At 45.9% G+C, this 13,807-nt stretch overlaps 1 protein-coding gene and 1 long non-coding RNA gene across 2 annotated transcripts in view; one reads left to right on the forward strand and one right to left on the reverse strand.

Moving 5' to 3' along the window:
- The window catches only part of NEDD9 (neural precursor cell expressed, developmentally down-regulated 9), a 47,664-nt gene extending 34,756 nt beyond the window's left edge, over positions 1–12,908 (forward strand). The window contains exons 3-7 of the mRNA XM_006198640.4: positions 3,665–3,766; positions 4,241–4,342; positions 5,118–6,365; positions 7,712–7,801; positions 10,589–12,908. Coding sequence (XP_006198702.1) covers positions 3,665–3,766; positions 4,241–4,342; positions 5,118–6,365; positions 7,712–7,801; positions 10,589–11,098 — 2,052 coding nt within the window. The 3' untranslated portion in view covers positions 11,099–12,908. The remainder of the gene's footprint in view (positions 1–3,664; positions 3,767–4,240; positions 4,343–5,117; positions 6,366–7,711; positions 7,802–10,588) is intronic.
- LOC140687807 (uncharacterized) lies at positions 2,779–5,192 on the reverse strand. The gene is made up of 2 exons (XR_012062406.1): positions 5,111–5,192; positions 2,779–2,999 (listed from the first exon to the last, which is right to left on the reverse strand). It is a non-coding gene; the product is annotated as an uncharacterized lncRNA (long non-coding RNA).
- Positions 12,909–13,807: the final 899 nt, after the last annotated feature.

Here is a 13,807-nt window from a genome sequence, read left to right on the forward strand (position 1 = left end):
CTCAAACTGCTCAGCCCCACAGGCATCTACGCATAAGGCCCTTGCTCTGATCCAGGTGCAAACCAGGCCAAGCGAATGTGGAGACATGAATGACAGACCCCCAGGGCCTCCTCACTGACTCACACCTGTTGGTTCTCAATGTTCCCTAGCTCTCGCTGCTACCCTATACAGACTCCCCTTCTTTAAAATTTCTGCATGCATGGCTCTCAAATTATGAGAGACAGAAGTCTTAACAGCATCTCTAAAAATGCTCACGCTTCCTATGATCTGAGGCTCAAAATCATGTAAATCCAATGCATCGAAGTAGAGGGCGGGGCAAGCCATGTTTTTTTGTTTGTTTGTTTAATTGAAGTGGTTGATTGACAGTGTTAGTTTCAGGTGCACAGCCAAGTAATTTAGTTACACATACACATACATATTTTTTTTTCAGATTCTTTTCCATTATATGTTATTATAAGAAACTGAATATAGTTTCCTAGGCTATACAGTTTATCTAAATAACAAGTTGTTTAGATACAAGTTGTTTATCTAAATAACAAGTTTTCCTTTTTTTTTTTTATTTACATGGTGGTACTATGGATTAAACCCAGGATCTTGTGCATGCTAAGCACATGCTCTACCAGTGAACTATACCCACGGGAGGCAAGCCATGTTTGCTTGCTTGCTCCTATACAAGCCGAGTTAGTAGAGAGCCCACATAACCCCAGTCCCTGGACTTCTGATCCTACCCTGCCGGGCTCCAGCCTCAGAGATTTATTAAAGGGACTCTTCCTTTTCTAAACTTCTACAGTCTGCCTTTCTCTGCTTCGTAGCTCTCCTCAAAGTGTCTGCCTTCAGGCTCTTACATTAGTTGGCAAGAATGGTTGATTAACATCTGAGGAAGGTTGGATTTCTCATCTAGACAGAAAATCCATGTTTGGAAAATGCAGGTCCTCTGCAGGGTAACCAGGAAAGTAGCTGACGGGACAGTCAGTCCTAGAGCCGCGGGAAGCCCACGTTCAGCCCCCCTTTGTGGCAATGCTGAGGAACTAGGAGGTCATTTTGGTTAATCCCTAAGGTTAAGTCTTGTAACTATAAATAAACACGCAGAATGAAAGGAATGCAGGAAAGAAAAACGAACGAAGGAAAAAAGGAAATGAAAAACCTGATTCGATTTCATTGAGAAAATCAGATTCTAAAATGCCCCGTGTGTAGCAATTCCATCAATGCCTTGCAAATTCCCAGGAGATTTCTTCCAAAATGTCCATCCCCTTGGCTAGACCTTGGTGTTCCTCCTGGGCTGAGGTACAGTAATTCTGGGAGAGTAGAAAGGCTTTTGGATACCGTGTCAAGCAGGAAGAAAAGGCCTTACAAACCACAAAACTGGATACTTTGCAAGGTACAGAACAGTCAGCAGTTCCTCTGAGGAGAGAACACGAAGTTGGCATGAATGTGACTCAAGCGGCGGGGTGAGGAGGAGGATTCCAAACACAGAAGGCGTCCAGCCCTTGGTGCTCTCAGGCGTCACAAAGAGGGTCACTCTGTGTCCTGCCTGAGTCTGGCCAGATGCAAAACACTGGTCCCATTTCCATGCCATCCGTGGACCACCGTGCATTCTATGGGTGCATCAGGAGTGCTGGAGTCGGGGAAGGTGGTATTTTGCTGGCTTTTTCCCCTTGTGGTTTTCACCATCTGTTTCTTCTAATGCATAAACAAGGCAAATGACTGGTTTGGAATGCAAAGTTTTTAAAAAACCAGATGACCACAGGCATCCTCCAAATGAGAAGGAGAGAGCACGCTGGGGTTCTGTGACATTTGTCAGGAAGGGAGACGTTAAGTCCTGGGAAGCGTTAACGCTCTCTGCCAGGGACGATCCCCAAAGGCAAGGCAGAGCCTGGCCCCCAACCTGCCTTTCTGGAGCCATGCTTTCTGTTTACATGTCACCAAGGGCTATTTTCAGATGCCAGCACCACCCCCTCTACCTCTCGGCCCCCCTCCCTTTTTTAAACTAAAGATGAAACCCTTCAGCTGGCCTTCAGCATAGCCAGCCTCGGTTTTCCATTAGCATCATGACTAACTTGGCAACTGGGGATAGAATCCACTCTTAGAAGCTTGTAGACTGAACAAAAGCCGTGTTGTGAGTAGGTTCTATTAAACAGCCAAAGGAGAGAGCTATAAATAGAGGAGCTGATGAGAGAGACTAAGAGAAGACATGTCATTTCTCTCCTGGACAATAGCGAGTGAAAAAAAAATTATATAAGGGCATTGGGAACACAGTGTATCTCCCCTGAGCAAAGAGCACCCTGCTTTAAAAAGGAAGATTTGCTCTGCATAGCAAAGTGGTCACCCTGTAAGTGATGCTGTACACTCCATGCCAACAAACCTTAAAACAAGAGATTCCTTTTTTAAACCCGAGGCAGGGGAGAGATTTGATGGTATGGTGACTGCATACTAATCTCTTTTACCTTCGTTGCAAGAAATAATCCCTGCAAGCACCAGGGATTTAAAAGCAAATTGAACCCGGGCATTTAGAGCCCCCGGAGAGAAGGGCATTGGTGCATTTGGCTGAGTTCCACCCATTTCGGGGTAGGACGGATATGAGCATTTTTCACATAGTTTTGTAGGCAGCCTGACGCCAGAGTTTTCACATTAGAGAAAGGATAAAAGATGATGGTTTCTTAGGGAACAACCAGTCTTCCTAATCTACAACGTCTGTTCTTACAGATGTCGGGGGCAACATGGAGGTGGACGCCGTTAGCGTGCAGGGACAGGGGTTAGGTAGAAACAAGACCCCAGTCATTTAGAAGCTCTTGGCGGATTAAATATATTTCCAAAGGAGTTTAAGTTCCAGTAATTTCTTTGCCTGTACTAAGGACACAGTGAAGTGTGTTGATGTGAAAATACGAGCCGGTTGGGTGAGATCTGTTTCCCTGACGTTGGTTCCAGATGCTTGAGTTGTGATGAGGGTGTTCGACTTCTGACATCACTTGGATGTAGGCACCGTCTGGATGTTTGCTTCCCTGGTGGAAATGGGAAAATAATTAGAGACCTGAACTCTGTTCCTGGTCGGCTCCCGGCCTTGGTATTATTTCATGTGTGTCAGTTGTTAGGACGAAAGCTCCTGGAGGCTCCTAAGGGCAGCACTGTGTGAGCTTTAGCTCCATCGAAGTACTCCAATGGCCTATGGAATTTTAGTTATGATCATAATAATGTCAGATGAAGAGGCTTGCCGGGGAAGGTATGAGAGGAATTTTAAGTGACTGAACTCTATTTGCATTATTCACTTTACAAATAGTTTCAGAGCCTTCAAAAAAATTTTTTTTTCCATTATGCTGTGCTTTTGATCTTCCAAAGGGAGGAGCTAGGACTTTAATAATTGAAGAATGATTTTCCCTTAAAGCACCCTTTGGGAATTGAGCCTTTATCTGACCAACTTTGAGGCGATTTTGTTACCGAGAGGGAGGGGGACAGAGATAGTTCCAGGACTGGTTCTTCATTGGGACTCAAGAGGGATTTAAAAGTTTATGGGCCTGATGTCTCCTTGTCTCCTTCCTTTTATCTCTTCCCTTTTTGTTTTTTTTCTTTTCTTTCTTGTTAGCGGGTAGAGTCCAGGGAGGCGTGTCGGATTAGAAGGTTAGGAGACAGAACTCAGCTTGGAATTTGACCCCTGTCTCCTTGTCCACAGGTGATCACGCCAGTGAGGACAGGCAACGGCTACGTGTACGAGTACCCATCCCGATACCAAAAGGACGTCTACGACATCCCCCCCTCCCACACCGCTCAAGGGGTGCGTGCCGGGAACGCGGTCCCCGGGGACAGGGCCACCTCAGGGCCACGGAGGAAAGAGTCCACACAGTGTGCATATTCCACGTGAAGCTTGATTTAGGTTGTCTATCCAGGGGCTGTTTTAGCCCATGTTATTCAAGTTATGTTTTCTGGATCTGCTGTAGGAAAGCCTAGGCTTTGATCTAATAAAGCTTTTGGTGCTTGTCATTTTATCAGGAAGCATAAAATTTAAACTACAATTTAAAGTACAGACAGTGTAGATATTTCACCAAAGATCATTTTTATATTTAACCTAAGCCAAAGAATACAAAATTTAAAGGGAGAGATTCCATCAGCCCCGTATTACACAGAATTCAGCTAAAGAGCAAAGGAGTACGTAACTTGGTAAATAAACCCGTCATTAAAAGCTTCGAGGCATAAAAAATGACCCGTATACAGACGATTCCACGCCAGTAACTCAGGTGTGTCTCCTCAGGTCTATGACATCCCTCCTTCGTCCGTGAAAGGCCCGGTGTTTTCGGTTCCGGTGGGAGAGAGAAACCCTCAGGGGGTCTATGACATCCCTCCTACCAAAGGGGTAAGTGAGCTACTGCAGGGCAGCTGGGGGGTGGGGGAGGTGTGTGTGTACTGACATAAAGCAAGAAGGAAAAGCTAGCTTTGTGAGAGAGTACAGGGAAGGAAAGAGGGCGGGAGGAAGAAAAGGCAGTAATTAAAGGTAACTCTAGGGATTCCATATTTAGGGGACCCACTAAAAAAATGGGACGGTCATTGAGGAGAGCCAATAAAAAGGTAAAATAATCAATTCCTTTCGGCAAGCCCTAACACGGCTCACGGCGCTCGCGCTTACATAGGGTGTTGGAGCGTCCTCAGGCCGTATATACATACGGGTTAATGCATTGGACTCATTCCGGGCGATGCCTGCACGGGAAGTACAGTTATCCTTGTTTCGCGGATGAGGGAACTGTGTCTCAGGCTATTAAAGCGACTTACTCAGCATCACACCGCTGACAGATCCGGGAGAGACCTCGGCTTCTGCCCCTAGTCCGGTGTGTTAATGCATCACCAGCAGCCGCCGCGGGGGGGCACCCAGGAGCTGGTCAGAAACGTGGGACTGGGACCCGGGAGGGCGACTCAGCCAGGAGGGGTCCACGCCTAAGGCAGCGTGGAAGCCAGGGAAGGACGCGCTGGTCAGAGGGTGGGCAGTGGGAGAGAGCCTGGGGAGCACCTCTGCGCGGGGGCGGAGGGTGGGAGGCCGATCCGTGCGGGGCTGGGAACCCCGGCCCTCCCTTTACCGCGCCGCTCACGGGAGCCGACCCAACACGAAATAGCTTCGTTTTCCGCTTACTTTTCAGGTCTACGCCAGCCCACCCTCCGCTTGCCGAGACGAAGCAGGGCTGAGGGAGAAAGAGTATGATTTCCCCCCTCCGATGAGGCACCCTGGGAAGCCGGACGCCAGACCCGAGGGCGTTTATGACATCCCCCCACCCAGCACCAAGCCCGTGGGGAAGGACCTTCACCTGAAATATAACTGTGACGCCCCGGGAGCTGCCGACCTGGCGCTGCGAAGACAGCAAAGCATCTCCCTGAGCCACCCGCCCCCGCAGCTGGGACCGCCCGTGGGCGCCCAGAACGACGCCTACGACATCCCCCGGGGCGTTCAGTTTCTCGAGCCGCCTGCAGAGACTAGCGAGAAAGCAAACCTGGAAGAAAGAGACGGGCTCGGTGTTTACGACGTCCCGCTGCACAACCCGCCGGAGGCCAAAGGCGCGCAGGACGTGGTCGACGGCATCAACCGCTTATCCTTCTCCAGCACCGGCAGCACCAGGAGTAACATGTCCACATCTTCCACCACCTCGAAGGAATCCTCCTTGTCGGCCTCCCCATCTCAGGACAAAAGGCTCTTCCTGGATCCGGACACAGCCATCGAGAGACTCCATTGGCTCCAGCAGACCCTGGAGCTGGGGGTCTCCGGCCTCACGGCGCTGGTCACCACCGACTGGCGATGCTACGGGTACATGGAGCGGCACCTCAACGAGATCCGCGCGGCCGTGGACAAGGTGGAGCTGTGCCTGAGGGACTACCTCCACTTTGCCAAGGGAGCTGTGGCAAACGCTTCCTGCCTCCCGGATCTCACCCTCCACAACAAGATGAAGCGGGAGCTCCAGAGAGTGGACGACTCCCACCAGATTCTGAGCCAGACCAGCCATAACTTAAATGAGTGCAGCTGGTCCCTGAATATCCTGGCCACCAACAAGCTCCAGAACAAGTGTGATGACCTGGACCGGTTTGTGATGGTGGCAAAGACAGTGCCGGATGATGCCAAGCAGCTCACCACGACCATCAACACCAACACAGAGGCCCTCTTCAGACCTGGCCCCGGCAGCTCGCATGGGAAGAATGGGCCTGAGAACATCATGAACTCCACCGAGTACCCACATGCTGGATCCCAGATGCAGCTGCTGCATCCTGGGGACCACAAGGCCCAAGACCTCAACAAGCCATTGCCCCCCAGCCTGGGCAAGGACCAGCCCCCTGACTGCAGCAGCAGTGATGGCTCTGAAAGGAGCTGGATGGATGATTATGACTACGTCCACCTACAGGTAAAGAACCAGACTCTTAAAGCACCTGTGTCCACCTGCAGGGCATCTGGGGCCACGGCCTGTGAGGCTGCTGGGCTTGCGGGTGATGAATGGTCCTCAAACATGAGTAGTGGTTCACAAACGGGGCAATGTCGTACAGTAGGAAAAACACTGGCCTGAGAGTCCTGAGTCCTCTAGAACTTTCCCTGGTGCTAACTGTGTCACCAACTTATGTAACCTCGCCTAATTTCCTCATATGCAAAATGAATGAAGCCCAGGGTTGGATTAGATCCCATTGCTATGGGCAAGCTGGAGGAGACCCCCAGTAGGATAGTGGGCCCTCGAATAATCATACCAACTCCATTTCTATCTGTGTTTCAGGATATATACAGTTCTGCATGATATTTTATTTGAAAAAAAGGGGTGGTTCACTGTTAAGAAAACAATTTGAAAAACTCTGTACTAGATAATTACTAAGCTCTACTCTGTGTGTGTGTGTGTGTGTGTGCGTGTGTGCGTGTGTGTAGTTACAGAGAAACTTAACCCCACCACAGACTTACCTTGAAGACCACAAGGCATTTGCCAATTGACCTAGAACTTAACCTGCATATGGGTCATTGGGCAGTGACAGTATGCCTCCTCTAAATGGAAATTCCACCAGGTAGACCTCAGATCCTGCCAGTTTGCCCTTTCACTTTGGGGATTAAAAGCCCGCCAAGATCCATTAGTTAGAATTTGGCTTACTATCTTACTCTGCCGTTCTTTTTATTTGGATCACAGCCACGGATTATCCTGAGAATTATGAAACTACAATTCCTTTGTGCATAACTGGGAAAGGGGGAAGAGAGCCACACCGAGTACTGAAGACAAGTGTAGGGGGAGAGAGGATGGAAGCGTTAAACATTTTACCTGGCTGGCTGTCCAGCTCTGCATTTTGAGACATACTAATTTGGTGTAGAGTGGTAGATGGTTTGAAGAAACTAGAACTGCAGCATAGACCACATTTAGACCCGTGTTAGGAGGTTTATGGGTTTGCAGGTAATCTATTAGAAAAGAACTGAGACAGTCCTGCTGAAGGACGTTTGAAGAGGGTCACAGGTAGCCCTCCAAAATGGTAAAGTGGTGCAGAGGGCATGTGCCCCACATGGAAACAGGTTTTAGTTTTTAGTCCTGATCTACACAGTGACTGGCAGTCTGGCTGGGAACTGGTCATCCCTGTCGGGGGTTCCCAGGGCCTAATTGGGCATTCAGGGAAATTGCCAAGGCAGTGGGAAATCAAAGAGTATTTACGTGTTTGTCAATGAAATTGTTAGCATCAGTGAATCACAATGGTGATTTAATGTTTTCTTTATGTCAAAAAATAACAGGGTAAAGAGGAGTTTGAAAGGCAGCAGAAAGAGCTGCTGGAGAAGGAAAACATCATCAAACAGAACAAGATGCAGCTGGAGCACCATCAGGTGTGTGCAATCAGAACAAAAACTATTTGGTACTGAAAAGATTTCCCACTTACCAAGGAAGGTATAACTTCACAAGGTCATGCTTTTGATCCTTCTAGTACACTCTGGCATAAACAAGCTCCAAGGCATATAATAGGGTGAAGAAAGAACAAAGAGAAGGTTTCTGGCTTTAGTCATCCAGCCCGGTGTGCCTGGACTGTGTCCAAACAGCAGTTTCTCCAGGCCAAGCCTGTTTGGGTCAAGGCTGTGATCTCAAGCAGCAGGGCCCACTCCTCCTGGCCCAAGCAGACAGGGTTTATAGTCAGGCTGCAACAGGGGAATTCAAGAACAGAAAGTGAAGATCTAATAGCCAAGTCTGGAAGAGCTAGGACTGCCAATTCCCTCTCCTCGTACTTTCTTTGCTTTTCTCTAAATCAGCTTCCTTCGCCTCTTTTTTCTGGCAGTTTCCTCTGCTTATCTACTCAGTTGGCTCCCCTGTAACTTACAGAACCCCCAAATGGCCACTCACTCTTTTTTCTATAGATAGCTTTTCATCTCCACTTCCTCTGCTGACAGTCAGCTCCTTCTGTGGTTCATCAAATTCCTAAAAAAAAAAAAAAAAAACAAAACTGGGCCATATCTCTGTCTGTCTACCTGTCTACCTATCTCCCTATCTCCCTATCTCCTCTCTCTCTTCCCTGCAACACAAGCCTATGGCTTGGCTGTTCTTGGTCCAGTCTAAGGGTAGGAGGGCAGGAGCCAATATTTTTGGAACATATTCAAGTCCATTTACTAAGGGTTTTGGTTGGGTAGGGCAGTTTCATTCAAAAGTTGGGCATAAGTGAGGCAGATAATGATGGGTGTTGCCAGTATAAGGGCATAAAAATAAAAAGAAATGGATGGAGGATTTATAAGCCTTGTCATGCACAGATGTGAAGTGGCACATGGCACTAGGGAAACCAGAGTTTTAATCTCTGACTAATCAACTGTGTGACCTTAGGCAAGTCACTAAACCACCCTGAACTTCAGTTACTTCTCTAAACAATGAGCAAATCCCTCTCTCCAGCTAGTAAGGTGATATATTTATGAACATATTTGAAAAAGGCATAAGCTAAATATCTTGAAGCATCTATTTATGTCTGCTTTGGTGTTTGGCCGAGTAAGACAGCAGGGCTTTAGGGAACTTGTCGAAATCATAATAATTGCTAAGAAGACAAGAGAGTCTACAGAAAAGGAAAGCTCGCTGTGCATTTCTTAGGGGAGAAGCTGAGTGAGGTTAACCCTGCTCTGACTCAGCCCTACCTCGGGGCAGAAGATTAATGGAGTCCTAAACCTGGTCACAGATAGACAGTCCTTGCCTGTAGAAGAGAGTCTCTCCTGAGAGTTGGTGTAATAGTTGGAAATTATTATTACTGCAACTTAAATAATAAATGATATGATCCAGCAATCCCACTCCTGGGCATATATCTAGAGGAAACTCTAATTCAAAAAAATACATGCATCCCAATGTTCATAGCAGCACTGTTTACAATAGCCAAGACACAGGTGCAACCTAAATGTCCATCAACAGATGACTGGATAAAGAAGTTGTGGTATCTATCTATCTATCTATCTATCTATCTATCTATCTATCTATCTATCTATATCTATCATGGAATACTACTCAGCCATAAAAAAGAATGAAATTATACTATTTCCAGCAACATGGGTGGACCTGGAGATTGTCATACTAAATGAAGTAAGCTAGAAAGAGGAAGAAAAATGCCAAATGATATCACTTATATATGGAATCTTAAAAAAAAAAAGGAACTTATTTACAAAACTGAGGCAGACTCACAGACACAGAAAACAAACTTATGGTTACCAGGAGGGGAAGAGGAGAGTGGGAGGGATAAGTTGGGAGTTTGGGATTTGTAGCTACTAATTCCTACATACTGTATAAAATAAACAACAAGGTCCTACGTATAGCACAAGGAACTATATTCAGTAACTTGTAATAGTCTATAATGAAAAGGAATTTATGTATAAATGAATCGCTATGCTGTACACCAGAAATTAACACGACACTGTAAACCAGCTATACTTCAATTTAAAAAAATTAGCTCTAAGTTACCAAACTAAATAAATACTACACCAGTAGGGGGCAGAGAGGAGAGAAGGAAGAAAGCTAACACTCACTGAGTCTGACTCTATGTGAGGTTCTTTTCTTTCCACAACTCTGGGGAACTAGGTGTTATGATGCAGTCAGTACTGAGAGTCCCTTGGAGATGTTCTTTTCCATAATGCACATATATTTATGTCATGAATTGTCAGTCATGGATTGTCATTTATCTAAGTGTCTCAAAGGGACAGAGTCAAGCCTTTCCTAGAGAAGGAGCAAACTGTCAGTGACTGACTTGCCAAAGAGATCCCTACATTTGCTTTTCCTTTGCCACCATTCAGTGTCTAACAAACACTTACATAGGGCCTGCAATATACCAAACGCTGTTCTAAGCACTTTGCAAATATTAACTCATTTAACCTTCATAGCGGCGCAGGAAACAGAGCTGGGTTTTGCCATCCAGCTTGAGGGTAGAAGAGCCCAACCATCCCATCATAGAAGTCGGAGCTGGAGGATTCCTTAGGGATCATCTTTCTCACCCCTACATTTTACAATTTAGGAAAGCAACGGGATTTCCTCACATCTGATAAGCCCCTGACCCTGATAGGAGATGAAAACCCCTGCCTTTTAACTCCAAACCCTGGTTTATTTCTATGACAGCACACCACCGGATCCTTAACCGAAACTGGCTTTTTTCTCCCTTGCAGCTGAGTCAGTTCCAGTTGCTGGAACAAGAAATTACAAAGCCGGTGGAGAACGACATCTCCAAGTGGAAGCCCTCCCAGAGCCTGCCGACCCCCAGCGGCGGCGTGGGCGCCCAGGACAGGCAGCTGCTCTGCTTCTACTACGACCAGTGTGAGACCCACTACATCTCCCTGCTCAACGCCATCGACGCGCTCTTCAGCTGCGTCAGCTCGGCGCAGCCCCCGCGGATCTTCGTGGCGCACAGCAAGTTTGTCATCCTCAGTGCGCACAAGCTGGTGTTCATCGGAGACACGCTGACCAGGCAGGTGGCTGCCCAGGACGTTCGCAACAAAGTGATGAACTCCAGCAACCAGCTGTGCGAGCAGCTCAAGACGATCGTGCTGGCGACCAAGACGGCGGCGCTGCACTACCCCAGCACCCCGGCGCTGCAGGAGATGGTCCACCACGTGACCGACCTGTCCCGGAACGCGCAGCTCTTCAAGCGCTCCCTGCTGGAGATGGCCACCTTCTGAGAAGGGCAGCAGCGGAGGGGGACGCAGGGGTCACGCAGGAAAACTGGAAATATGCTCTGGTTTTTGTAAATCTTATCTATTTTTGTAGATATTTTATATGAAAATATTTTAATGTTTTAATGGGTTAGAGGACATTCAGGGAGCTCCCGGGGGACTTCTTTTTTCCTGTGTGGTTCTTGTGTACACACAGAAGCATCTAAGACATAAACCGCACAGAATCTTGTCCGCGGGCGTGTGTCTGACTGTGTACCCGTGTTCGTTTGTAGGTGTTTGATACATTCCATTAAAAAACATGAATTAAGAAGCACCTTAGTAAACACCTCCTAATGCTGCATTTTTAAAAAAAAAAGAAAACATACCAGCTGGTTGTAACCTTGCTTTGCCTAGACAGCGACCATTCGGAGCCTGTCAATGCCAGGTCTGGGAAGCACAGTAAATTTTCAAGTGTTCACCTCCCAATAAGGAAGCATGGAATGCCTTGTTTTTGTTTTGAAACCCCTTCCAAAATTGACCGTCTTGAGCACATTGTGGCAAAATGCCTCACTTCTGGTTGAAAAATGCCCTCAGAAAGTTTCAGAAAGAATATGTTAATCCAAACTCTGATATGTTAGGTGCTGGAAGAGTGACTGACTGACACTGTATCTAGAGGCCACGTCTCCAGGTGGGGCTGGATTGTTTCAACATGGCGAGGACAATGTCCCAATAAAAGGAGAGCACGTGGTTCCCCAGGGCTTTATGATCAGCTGCCTCTGTGTGTGATTTGGCCGTGAAGTTTTCCAGAGGATGATTTTAGATTTGTAAAAACTGTATTATTTGCAGCAGGAATTCATAAAGACACATCAGACTATTATCATCCACAAAAAAGAGGGATGGTTTCATCTGCTAGTTGTAAGTAGGGGCCTTTCTGACTCTCAATCTGCACCCATCACCTGAGGAAAGCTGGCCAGTTCCTTGGCCACCTAAACGTTAACGCCACCAGGCCACATCCTACTCTAAGAGAATCACTTGTACCTGCCTTAAAAACATGCGTGTGCAGACCCAACACTCAGCAGCTGTATGGAGCCCCTGGAAGTTCCACAGCTCTGCCTGGCCAATGGACCTGCATACATAGCCCCCCGCCATCTCACAGCTTGTCACAGCAGCCATTCCACAGCCTGGCCTCTCGTAACCTCTGGGGTCGGCCCAGCACAATCACTCCACAAGCCGTCAGAGTCATCATGGGACAAATGAAACACTTCCTACCTGGTGGGGAAGTGTCTCCACATTTTACCAAGTCAAGAAGCATGTTATCCACAGTGTCTCAGTCCAGTTTTTATGTAATGGTTCTTTTCCAGCCAATTTGGAAACACTTTGATTTGCAACATATGCCTTGACTTACTTAAGCGTTCTTGTTTTAAACAACCAAGTCACGGGAACAGGAAAAGAGGCGAGAGGGATGTGTGATCTAAGTGAGATTTTTTTTTAAAAAAAAAATTAGTGAAATTTATAGAAGGTGCATTTCAAAATAGCCACTATTGTAGTTCTTAATGTTCTGCTCTACCAAAAGAGTAAGTTATATTGTTCTGTGACAAGTAAGTGTGCAGAGGAAGGCGACTGCTGAAAATCAACAAAGAGGAGGTGGACAAGTGTCCTTGTAGATTTCATTGTACAATGTGTATTTCTTAGGGGAAAACAGATTTGTTCTAAGCTAAGTGGTGACATTTCACATTTTCAAAACCAAAATGTTCAATCTGTATTACTCTCGCTCCCACATTGTATGTATTTAATGATTTAAAATCATTAAAATTTTAGACATCTGTTTTCATAGGCACTGGGTTTTCTTTTCCTGTATTTCTTTATCACAGAATTAAATGTTGGCTTATTTTGGAACTCGTAATATAGAAAGCTAAATTATAATTATTTTATCAATACTACAGACCTGGATTTTTGAGTAGAATTGAGAGCCTTTTTTTTTTTTTTCATTTTGCATCACTTCAGGGTGTATTTGCATTTGAGGAAAATTCTGGAGTATATGAACATTATAAAACCCAAATATCTGGAGCAAGACTTCTCTTCACCAGAAAGCCTACACATTAAAGTGATGGGTAGGATAATTTCTGGTGTCATAATGTGGATGTTACTATTCATGTGGTTGAAGAGTCAAAGGGAATTGCTCAATTCATCCTGGAATGGACATCAAGAAATATTGGAAAGAAAACTACATTTGATGAAAATCAGAGAGTCATAACCACATAAACTTTTACTGCTTTTCCTACTCTCTCTCTCAGGTATCCTACTGAGAGCTACAGATAAAGTATTTGAATATACCTTGAATATACCTTTTCCCACATCTATGAACATTTTCAAGGAAAGTGTCAAGGCACTTCTTGGGGAATGGAAAGTCTTTTGAAAAAATGGTGCTGGGACAACTACATCCCTCCACGGAAAAAAATGAACATTTACTATTTATATTTACCCTACACAAAAATTAACTCAAATGGATCATAGACCCAAATATAAGACATAAAACTCTAATATTTCTACAAAAAAACACAGGAGAAAACCTTTGTGATCCTAGGCAGATAAAGGTTCCTTAGAACAAAAAAAAAATACCCATAAATCATTAAAAAATGACAAATTGGACCTTATCAAAATTTTAAACTTCTATCTTCTAAGACGATGATCAAGAAAACAAAAAGGCAACCCACAAGCCAGGAATAAAAACTTGTA

The sequence above is a fragment of the Vicugna pacos genome, chromosome 20 (genome assembly GCF_048564905.1).
Source record: "Vicugna pacos chromosome 20, VicPac4, whole genome shotgun sequence".
NCBI lineage: Eukaryota > Metazoa > Chordata > Mammalia > Artiodactyla > Camelidae > Vicugna > Vicugna pacos.